The 11910-nt window shown below is 41.0% G+C and overlaps 1 protein-coding gene across 3 annotated transcripts in view; it reads left to right on the top strand.

The window, feature by feature from the left end:
* The first annotated feature begins 255 nt into the window (after window positions 1-255).
* The window catches only part of TEDC1 (tubulin epsilon and delta complex 1), a 99559-nt gene continuing 87904 nt past the window's right edge, over window positions 256-11910 (top strand). The window contains exons 1-3 of one of the 3 annotated variants that reach the window (XM_030215323.1): window positions 421-481; window positions 8054-8121; window positions 8423-8507. In XM_030215323.1, the coding sequence (XP_030071183.1) occupies window positions 8119-8121; window positions 8423-8507 (88 nt within the window). In that variant the 5' untranslated portion in view covers window positions 421-481; window positions 8054-8118. Of the gene's footprint in view, window positions 482-8050; window positions 8122-8422; window positions 8508-11910 lie in introns of all 3 variants that reach the window. The other 2 variants (XM_030215324.1, XM_030215322.1) reach the window with 2 other exon arrangements.

Raw genomic sequence — 11910 nt, 5'->3', positions numbered from 1 at the left:
CGTGGATTTGGTTCAGAATAAAAAGCGCATATTGGAGCAGCATTGTACCCAAATACACTGAATTTAAAAACGCAATTGGACGGTTTCGGTGATGATGTGCCTTGAACTCGCGGTTGTTTCAACTTCCCCGTTCCCCCCCTATGTAAAATTTTAGGACCTCTTTCCAAGAGAGGGCGCTCTCTAGAAACTCGTCAGATGTCTGACGCCTTCAGGTCTGTCTCGACTTCGCTCTTGGCCGTGGCCGTAGGACACGTTTCGTCGGCGGGGGAGGATCCGGTTGCTGGTCAATAGAATCTTTGGCGGTAACATCTGAGCTGGTGGCGCCATATCTGAAAAGAGATCGCAATTGAGCCCGCTGGAAATGAGTCGCGCCGTGAACGGCCGGTTGAAAGAAGCGATCGCTTCCCTGTGCCGTGTACTGAGTGGGCTCGGAATCAACCCGGAAACCTTCAGGCAGGCGAAATTCAATCGGCCAGAGGCGGTGAGGGAGATCAGGCTCGGACCGTCAGAGTCAAAACCTTTTCTCAACGATTGTTAAATGCACTTCCAAAATCCTTCACTGATTTAGAGTTAATTCTGTTTGGTGCTTAAGAACCCCTAATCTTGACCAAACTCCTTGACTGTGTCCAGGAAGGGGTGATTTCCCCTGGGTGTAGCGCCCTGAATCATTTGGAACAGTTGGGTCCTATGGCCAGCATTGTGCCTTACTGATGTTCAAATATATTTGTAGCAAATAACAGCATTCTACGATTTATCATGTGGCATAAATGCTTTTTTGAGTGATATTTAGTTTCGTTCCATAGACACACTGAGAGAATAAAATATAAGTAAACTAAGCCTTTAGCGTCAACATAATGGACTAAAAGACCTTTGGAAATGCATTGCATTCTTTTCTTTCTCAGGACAGAGTAGGCATACGTATTTAAAATTAAAAATGTATTAATGACCTGCTAAGTTAAAATCTATAAGTATATGAAAATAAAGATGTCAAGGCCACCTGTTTCTCTAGACACCTGTTAATCTGTGGATGCAAGCCATAATGCAGCTTTCTGTAGTTCAGTGGTGTTGATAGCAGTTGCTTTTAGTAATCCACTTGCTCTAACACTTTGCAGTAGATACTTTAAAAGTAATGATAATCACTGCAGATTTTTAATTTAAAAATGTACATTTTACTGCTATAAATTATTTTTTAGTGACTTTTAAGTGATACATGCTAAAAAGGTACTTGTGTTGCTAAAAAAAAACAAACAAAAAATCCAAAAGAAGCTGTGAGAATTTAAAACTAATTTTTAGTTATAAAAACAATAGAGGAACGTTTTAGAACTGTCTGCATTAGGGCAAAGTAAATAGCTGCTTCTAACCCACAGACTTGTACCAGATTTCAAAGTGGAAGAGCCTCCATGCTTTCACTGTGAAACTGGCATGGGTAGAGTACCCAGAGACATTTATTTGTAGTCCTTTTTATTAAGGTATTTTTCCATGGTAAATAATGTATGCAGATTTGACAGTATAATCTATGGAAGGCATTTTAGACGGTTTGTGTGGCATTTATGTTTGTAAATTCCCTATGTATGTAAATCAGTGCTTTCCTAAAATTACTGTTTACATGTTTAGACTTGCAGTAGGCAGTTTGGAAAGGGACATGTAATGGAAATGGTTTGGGCATGCTGGCAAAAATATGTTATTTTCAGTTTTACAATGGCAATACATGCATACTCTTAAAAAAGTATATTTTACCATTTAGCTTGTAGTTGAGGCAGATGTAAGTGCCAGCTATCAGCGCATTTGGATCTGAGGCTTCTACTAGTGACTGGGGGGGGGGGGCACGATTTATGGTTATGTCTGGTGTTATAAACCACCTCTAAATAAAGAAAGAAAGAGTTCACTTGGCCCCCTTAGTTAGCTTCTTTCAGATGTCCAGTTGTGTGTAATCTAGATCTTATGTGAATATGTTGTTCAAAAACAAAATGGTGCTGCCCTGGTTTTGAATGTGTTTCTCTAGATGTACTGTATTGGTATTTATATGTTTTACAGTATCCTTAATACTTATTTTACAAAAGGCTTCTTGTTCGATGAGTCTTTTTTTAAGTAAATGAGAAATTGTGAATGACCCAGCGTGGGGCCAGTGCAAAATTGGGGCTTCATGTGTACTATTAGTACATCAGTATTGCCATACTGGGACAGACCAGCATCCTGTTCCCAACAGTGGCCAATCCAGATCACAAATACCTGGCAATATCCCAAAAAAGTGTAAAACATTTTATACTGCTTATCCCAGAAATAGTGGATTTTCTCCAAGTCCAATTTAATAATGGACATTTCCTTTAGGAAGCCGTCCAAACCTTTTTAAAACTCTGCTAAGCTAACCGCCTTTACCACATTCTCTGGCATTGAATTCCGGAGTTTAATTACATGATGAGTGAAGAAAAATGTTCTCCTATTCGTTTTAAATTTTTCTCCCATGACCTAAGCCTGATCCCAGAAATGCCTTATCTCAGTTTGGCAAAATGTGTGGTTTGTCTGCTTCATTGAGGGAGGACAGTTTCAGACTACAAATTATAGGGCCCTTTAACTAAGCAGCAGTAAGTACTAAAGTTTTACTGCAGGGTAAAAATCGCTACTGTGGAGCATGCTTAGGCATCCTGCGGTAGGTTCAGGATTGGCACATGCTTCCCACATGCTAAAAAAATAGAATTTATTTATTAGCGCTGGGGGCATTTGGTGGGGTGGTAAGGGCTCATTTGCTAATGGCCTTAAGCTAATGGGGAAATTAGTGCGTGAACCAAGAGGTAACTGAAAACAAATAAGTTCCACGAGATAGTAACAAAGAAGTGAGAAAAGGAAGAAGGCTTGACAGATAATGGCATAAACAATCAATCTTTATTGCTGCAATACACAAGACTCGAAACGGCACCGCGTTTCGGCACTGAAGTGCCTGCCTCAGGAGTCTAACGATGTTGAGTTCTGCAATTCTAAGAATAATGCAGCCAAGTGAACGAATGTTGCAGCCAAGTGAACAATGTGTGAGACTCTTTAAAAAGACCGTGCATAAATGAGTACTGCACCTTCCAAACGTAAAATACCGAGTTGAGAAATTCAGACAGGACGTGCTTAGCGGAGAACAACCTGTCTGCATTTCTCAACTCATTATTTTACGTTTGAAAGGTGCAGTACTCATTTATTCACTGTATGGCTGCATTATTCTTAGAATTGTAGAACTCAACATTGCCAGACTCCTGAGGCAGGCACTTTGTACTGAAATGTGGTGCCATGTCGGGCCTTTTGTATGTCAGCAATAAAATTTGATTGTTTATTCCATCACCTGTCAAGCCGTCTTCCTTTTCCCACTTCTTTGTGTGTGGCCATTAATATGGAAAATTGGCCTATTTTACCACTATGCTAAAAGTGGCCTTAGTGCGCGGGAAAGCCCCGCACGGGGGATAATTCTGGCTACTTTTTAGTGCAGCTTAGTAAAATGGCCCCTAAGAAAACACCTTGCAAATTGCCTTCATAATGGTTTTTCCCTGCATATTAATATTATTTTGAAAGAGCTGTTTCTAAAACTCATGAATGTTTATTTAAAATTGAATATACCGCTTAGCTTAGGAAGACCAAAGCGGTTTACAATTCATTATAAAAACATAAAAAGACAATGTTATCTAAGAACTCTATAATACTATAGAAAAGACCTATGGATGGGGCATAATCGAACGGGGCCGCCCAAGTTTTCCTGAGGACGTCTTCGTGAAGGGGCAGGGAAAACCGTATTATCGAAACATGATTGGGGTGGGGGGGGGGGGGCATCTTTCATTTCGATAATACGGTCGGGGACGCCCAAATCTCAACATTTAAGTCGACCTTAGAGATGGTCGTCCCCGATTTTCGGCGATAATGGAATCCGAGGATGCCCATCTCAGAAACGACCAAATCCAAGCCATTTGGTCATGGGAAGAGCCAGCATTCGTAGTGCACTGGTCCCCCTGACATGCCAGGACACCAACCGGGCACCCTAGGGGGCACTGCAGTGGACTTCAGAAAAAGCTCCCAGGTGCATAGCTCCCTTACCTTGTGTGCTGAGCCCCCCAAAACCCACTCCCCACAACTGTACACCACTACCATAGTCCTTGGGGATGAAAGCAGGCACCTAGATGTGTGTACAGTGGGTTTGGAGGGCTCACATTTACCACCACAAGTATAATAGGTAGGGGGGATGGGCCTGGGTCCGCCTACCTGAAGTGCACTGCAGTACCCACTAAAACTGCTCTAGGGACCTGCATACTGCTGTCATGGGGCTGGGTATGATATTTGAGGCTGGCATAGAGGCTGGAAAAATTTATAAAAAAATTTTTGGAGGGTGGGAGGGGGTTAGTGACCACTGGGGGAGTAAGGGGAGGTCATCCCCGATTCCCTCCGGTGGTCACCTGGTCATTTAGGGCACATATTTGTGGCTTGGTCTTAAGAAAAAAAGGACCAAGTAAAGTCGGCCAAGTGTTCGTCAGGGACACCCTTCTTTTGTTATCGGCCGAGGACGCCCATGTGTTAAGCACGCCCCAGTCCCGCCTTCACTATGCTTCTGACACGCCCCTGTGAACTTTGGTCATCCCTGCGACGGAAAGCGGTTGAGGACGCCCAAAATCGGCTTTCAATTATGCTGATTTGGGTGACCCTGGTTGAAGGACGCCCATCTCCCGATTTGTGTTGAAAGATGGGCACCCTTCTCTTTCGAAAATAAGCCTGATAGTCATTCATACAGAGATCATTCACTACAGTCAACAAAGTGCACGAAATGAGCCTAAGTAATTTCTAAAGGGTTATTATTAGTCCCTTGACTAGTTTTTTTTTTTTTTTTGGGGGGGGGGGGGTTGTTTCTATGGTTGTTATTTTTAACTAGTTTGTCAAAATGTGCTAGTGATAATGTTTGGTTGTGAGGCTTAAGTGGCATTAGTACCCATGTCTGTTGTAGTCATTCCCACCATAAGTAATGCCCCAATCCTTTATTTATCCTGTTTGTCTTGATTAGATTGTAAGCTCTGTCGAGCAGGGACTTTTTCATATCTGTTTAATGTACAGTGCTGCGTAAGTCTAGTAGTTCTATAGAAATGATTATTAGTAGTAATAACCCTCGAACTACCAAGATTTTTTTGTAAGATGCACTACCAGGAGGGTGGTGGTTTCCACTACCCCCATATTTTTGTGGATTTATTAATTATTGGTCCCATGTAATAAATCATTTGAAGGCTATTCAGAAGCCAAGTTAAGCAGTCAACAAAGCTGGTTTCTAGCAGTGTGCGGAATAATAAATAAGAAACGACGTCTGAATTGTAAAAATTAAAGGATTTCTTTCGTATGCGCATCTTTTATTCTTTATTTTCAACTTAAGTTGCAGACAGAAAAGTCTAACAAAATTCTAATTACTGCCTTAATGCTAACAGCTAAACTTAATATATAGGCCTAATACTTCATGCACTGCTGTACATGGTGCAGGTGATCGTTTTGGCCGGCATGCTGGCTTCTTAAATTCCGCAGCTCTGCCTAACTCTGTTGGTATTGTCCTTCTGCTTTTTGTAACCTTCTCCGTATGATTCCTTCATGCACACAGTATATCTTGATGCACAGTTGCTGATGGAACATACAGCTGAGGATAACGTGATTGGTCTTCCCAGAATGGCACAGCTTGCTGAAAATTGTTCTGAAGTCCCACTAAATTTGCCGCCCGCTGTTCAACCATTGGAAGAACCAGTGACTCGCCAAGCTCAGTCAGAAATAAGCGGTGTCATTGACATTTCTTTTTTTCCTTCAACTCTGCATGTTTTTGCATCCAATTAACAAGGAGTTTATGGCTGTTATATCGACGATTGTGTAGAAAACAAAATCTAGTAGCGCTATAGAAATGATAAGTAGTATCTTCTTGATGCAACTGTACAACATTAAGTATCAAGCATCATATCTGCAATGTGAACGCCACCTTTATCTTCGTTATATGCCAAAATGACCTCTGGTTTGTGATCCTCTGTCTGAGAAATATCAAGTTGATTGTGTTCTGTTGTGAGTAGCAAAACATTCCTTTTTGGTTTGGGGATATGTGACTGCAATATAACAGGATCAGAACAAGCAAAATTCGTACTCAACACTACTCTGCCATTGGTCGTCTTCATTTCTTCAGGAATATGCAGCCGATTGGAGTTGATTGTTCTGACAAATTGTTAGGTTATGGTTCATAATCAAGTCCTCGGCGAAGTCGACACTTGTGTAGTAACAGTTCATTGTAGTGTTTCTTCTGGAACCATAGATAAGCTGGCACAACTCTTTCACGATCACTGAGGTGCTTTGCAGAGGTGTGTTCATGGCTTTTCCTGTGTACGGAAGCATGCGTGACATGTATTGATGTTTGGCATGTGTCAACATGAAACAACAAGCCATACTTCCCAGGCTTCTGAGGCACATATACTCTGAATTGACAATCAATGGTCAGACAATGTGCAGTTATCTCTGCATATGTCATTGAAAATGTCAAACACTTTGCGTGTAGCTGCAAAGTTGTCAAATGCCACTCTGTCATCTCTTGTGGCCTTGTTGTCAAAACGTAGTACACGAAGCAGCAATTCAAACTGAGCACGTGGCATTGTGGCAGTAAATATGAGATGACCTGACTGAAGGTTCAAGAGGCCTTTCACTGGCTGATAATAACCATGGTAAATCAGGAGGCCTATTAATGCCCAAATTTCATTGGTACAAGTAGGCTCAAACCTTATGATGCAAGCTGGATGTTTTTTTTGTTGAACTTTTCATCTATTACCCCACCTTCATTCGTGCGCTTTACTAAGAGCTGAATCATTTTATCTGTGACAGAAGTTTTGCAGATTTTGTTTATTGACATCACGTTCAGAGCCAAATTACGTGGGCCAAACCTTTCACAGACAATATTAGCAGGGCAGCGATCAATTGTCATTGGCAACCAGAGCATGCTGTAATCACATCAGAGACTGGTGTTCCTCTGGAACGATCTTCACTAGTCTGCTGCTGCTGCTGAGCTCTGCCACGACTGCCAGCTTGCGCAGTTCTTGTCGACGGTAATGAAGATGCAGTCTCTTGTGGAATTTCGGCACAACTTTCTTTGTCATTCTCACCACAGGTTTCAATGTTGTCCTCTAATTCTGAGACATCCTCACTTGGCAAATAGTAACGGCTATCAGAATCAATGACTTTGACATCACTACTATCATTGTCCGCTAAAAGAATTTCTAAGACCTGTTTAGCAGAAAAACGCTTATTATGACTATGTGCTAACACCATTTCTACAATAAATAGACCTCCGATGATGACATATCTTCCAAGATAAATAAGTACACTCACCAAATTATGGGAGGAAATAGAATATCACTTTCCTTCTATTAATGAACCAAGGGACAACTTCAGACCAAAGCAGACATGTTCAGCGCAGGCGTCATGACTTGTTCTTGGTGGGGTGGCTAGCACCACCGCCTGGGTAACTTTAATACCAAGCATGCTACATTTCTATACAACTGTGTTACATGTATGTGTTATATATCAAAATGTGGGAACATGCATTCTCTACCGATACCTAAAGACAGTTAAAGTAATCAAGATAGGCAAAAAAATTCTAGCAAAAAAAAACCTCTCCCATGGTAGTTTGAGGGTTAATAGCTCTGATACACCAGAGGCTATAGATCTTTACATTCTAAAACCAGAGTAGTGGTTAACGTTTAAAAAATTAATGTAATATGTTTCTTGATGTTTATTTTGTCCTTTATGAAAGATTTTATTTTACTTAAAGTAGATTTAATCCTCCTGCTTTAGTAGTGCTTATAATATTATGTCCCCAGTAGGCCATATGGCAGGGCATTGATTCCTCCTCCTCATATTGTACAGGTTTTTAGTTTTAGCTAGGTCGAGATAAGAGACCATCTTTAGTTCATAACTAAAGGCAAAAGACTGAGAAGCTGATTTTGATCAGCCACCTTTTGTAGTTTGTAGATGTCTGAACCTTATGTATAAGTGTTAATGCAGAGGTTTTTTCCATTTATTGTAGCAGCAAGGGTCATCTCTATGATATCTGAAAGTCTGATTTGCCCGAGATTCTGAACCTCGGTTTCTTTTATGGTAATGCTTATCTTTGAATGCTGTGCTAATCAATCAGCCTGACATTTAATTATCTCAGCTTTGTGGTAACTAAGCATGTACTGATTTTACTATACATTTGTCTTCAAAATAGCAACTAAAATAATGAACAGTGCCAAGACTAAATTCCTGTGTATTCCTATCATGTTTGCATTTCTATGTCCTTTGCACATTAGCAGCTGATATGTTTTTTCACTACCCTAGATGTAGGTTTATAACTGAAAAGAGGAAGGCATTTGAAGTGGAAAACAGGTTAATTTGAGAGATGTCTTTTATTTTTTAGACTGCTGAATTCTGGAAGCTGTTGTACGGTCTTCTGAAGAAAGTTTGTGGGGCTAGAACTAGTGACCTAAATGACGAAAATATAGGTAAACAGCATATATATACTATATAAATGTAAAATTGGAAACATCTGTATATGGTGGATACTGTGAACCTGAAATGAAAGAATTTCTGTTTTTTTAATTTTTTTTTGTGAATGAGAGAAAATTATTTTTTAAAATTATAACCTCAAAACTGTATGAAAGGATAATGAGTTAGATGGGAATGAAAACGGCAAGGATAGATCAGTGACTGGCTGTTATACTCAGTAGCCTGAAGGCAGAGATAAGGGTAATAAGGCAGGGAAGCTAGAGGCAAATGAGGCGAATGGAAACTGGCTCCTAGGGGGTCTAAAGATAAAGAGAAATCAGAGTGTACTTGGAGGATGTATATGATGGAGAGTACTGATTTGCAGAATTTGGCAGGCAGGGTGTATCCGTTTTGATATCCACACTTGAAACAGCAACTGTTGAACCAGAGCTATTGTATTATAAAGGGGCAAAGTGGTGTCATTGTAGTTTATTTTGGCATTTTTTAGGTCTGTTCACTGATTAAAAGGGTTAACTACACGATGGACCGCGATTAAATTCTTTAATCCCGCGGTTGGTAGCATATACAGTGTCCCCCTCACATTTTCAGCTGTGTAGTGCAAAATATAGACTGCAGATGTAATTTCTCAAAACTGACATATTGTACTTCAGTTACTAAACTGAAAATAAAATCATTTCTCTTAACTTTGTTGTCCGGTGATTTTATTTTTCTAATCATCTTATTCCCCATCTCTGGTTCTGTTCCTCTGTCTGTGCTCTGAACTCTATTTTCAGGGCCTCCTCTCTCCTCACTGTTTCTTTTCTCTCTTGTCTTCTTCACTTCTTACTCTACAACAACTTTCACATTCAACTTTCTGCCATTTTTCTTCCTCCTTATATCTGTCTTGTTTCTATCCCTTCCCTTTCCCTTCATCCATGGGCATTATCTCTCTCCTTCTTTCTGTCCTCCCCTTCCCTCCTTGGGCACCATCTCCTCCAGTCTCTCCTCCCACCCCATGGGCACCATTCTCCTCTCTTACCCTTCCTCTGAATGGGCACCATCTCATCTATCTTCTCTTCCTCTATATGGGCACACACTCTCTTCTTTTCCATTCCCTTCCTCTCAATGGGCACCAACTCTCTTCTCTTCCCTTCCTCTCTATAGGCAGCATCTCATTTCATTTGCCTTTTCTTTTCTTTCCTACCACCCCGTTTCTCTGACTCTTTCTCCCTCCTGCATATATTTTTCTCTTCTACCACTGTCCCATTCTCTCCGCACTGCTCCTGCAGCTTGTTCACTCCTGTCTGCCGCACACCCGCCAACCAGCTGTCACCCCGCTCTCTGGCATCTCATCCCACCCCCCCCACCCCTACCCCCTAAGCATGTGGCCCTCCAAACTTGCCTTGTACACACAGTGGCATTAACCACATGCTGCTCCACTCCTCTTTGTAACCGGAGCTCTCCCTTTCTAGCGTCCGACTCCTATAGCAGGAAACAGGAAGTTTCATCAGAGGAGGCATAACGCTAGAGAGGGAGGGCTCCATTTACAGAGAGGAGTGGAGCACCATGTGCTTAATTCTGCCGTGTGTACAAGGCAAGTTCAGAGGTGGTGGGCGGGCAGGGCAGGATGAGATGCCGGAGAGTGGGGTGGCAGGAGAGAAAAGGCTGCTGGTGTACAGCGGCAGGAAGGAGAGAACAAGCTGGAGCACCAGGGAGGGAGGCAGCGGTGGGAGAAAGCAGCATGACACAATTAATTGTGCTGAAATTATTAGTGCAAAGTTAAAAATGTTAACGCATTAATCGTGTTAAAACACATTAAATGAACAGCCCGACAAAAAAAAAAAAACAAAACAACAAACAATCAGTCCTCGAAAATATACTTATTAAACTCTAAGGGGCCCTTTTACTAAGCCATGTTATGCGCCAATTTGGAACCACCATGTAGCCTGTGCGGTAATTTCATTTTGTATGTGCATCGAGTAGGTGCGCCAGAAATTTTACGACACATGGTACTAACTGGGCAGTAATTGGCATTGTACGGTTAATGCATGAGATCTTACTGCTAGGTCAATGGGTGGTGGTAAGGTCTCATGCCCAAAATGGACATGCACCAATTTTCATTTTGCCGCATGTCCATTTTTGCCCCCCCCCCCCAAAAAACCTCCTTTTTGCAGGTGCGCTAAAAAATGAACCTGCGCGTGGCCAATACACGCGTCTACACCATCACAGACCACCTTTTGGTGCACCTTAGTAAAAGGACCCCTAAGTTTTTAAAAGTTTCTGGAAAAGAAAGTGATATCATCTGATTTAGATCTTTAGGCAATGAATTCCAGTGTCTAGCTCTCTGGACTGAAAATAAACTGTCATGAATAGACTTATAGCATACATTTTTATTTATAATCATTTCAGATATAAATACAAAATACAAGACCATTGTTGCATAAGGAAATACAGAATAGAGGCTTATAATGTAACATAATCAAATTACAAATAAAGGAAATATACTATACCTCTACTCTTCCCCCCCCCCCGTTTACTAAGCCGCACAGTAATGCCAACACAGCTCATTCAAATTGAATGGGCTGTGTGGGCATTAGCACATGACAGCTGCTAGCATGGCTTAGTAAACAGGGGGGGTTAGTTAGCCCACAAAAGGATTAGGGAGGGAAATGAAAGAAAACAGCAGGAAGCTTAATAAGAAACTAAACCAAAGTACAAACTGATTGACAGCGGGCATTTTACATATTTAACTAGACTTATCTTCCAGAGAATCTCATAGGGACATTTGGATCAAACCTCCAATACCCCAGAGGGAAATTTCTTCACATTAAGGATCTCAGTTGTTGAGGGATAAAGAAAACATATTGTTCATTATTATACTTAACCACACATTTATAACGTAAGAAAAACTGTACCCAAAGAGATTTTCTTTTGGCGCATTGCTAGAAATAACTTACACCTTTCCTGGGTAGCCCTGGAGAGATCTGGAAAAATCCAAATTTTTTGACCCTCAAATATCTTTGAAGCTTTCCTAAAATAAATCCACATCACTGAGTTCAAGTGTTATTCAAACACCAAAGAAACAAGTAAAGTAGCTTTCACCACCACAGCCGTGGCACTCTGAATAACTCCAGAGGTGTCTAAACTATCTTCTGAACCCAGTGAAGCATTCAAATAGTTACCATAGTTCCCACAGATACTGACTTCATCTTCCACTTGGGTAAGAAATACATTTTTCCAATAGGTGGTATTGTTTTCAAAGGATATTCCAGCACTTCTGTAAGAGATCTTTTAAAAGCTTCCAGTGGTAAAACCACACTTATAGGAAACTTTAACACACAAAGATTTTATTTATTTATTTACTACATTTATATCCCGCCTTTATCCAAGGCGGGTTACAGTATCCACATACATAGTCTT

This window comes from Microcaecilia unicolor, chromosome 9 (assembly GCF_901765095.1).
Source record: "Microcaecilia unicolor chromosome 9, aMicUni1.1, whole genome shotgun sequence".
Taxonomy (NCBI): domain Eukaryota; kingdom Metazoa; phylum Chordata; class Amphibia; order Gymnophiona; family Siphonopidae; genus Microcaecilia; species Microcaecilia unicolor.
This window is presented reverse-complemented; position numbering and strand designations above follow the sequence as displayed.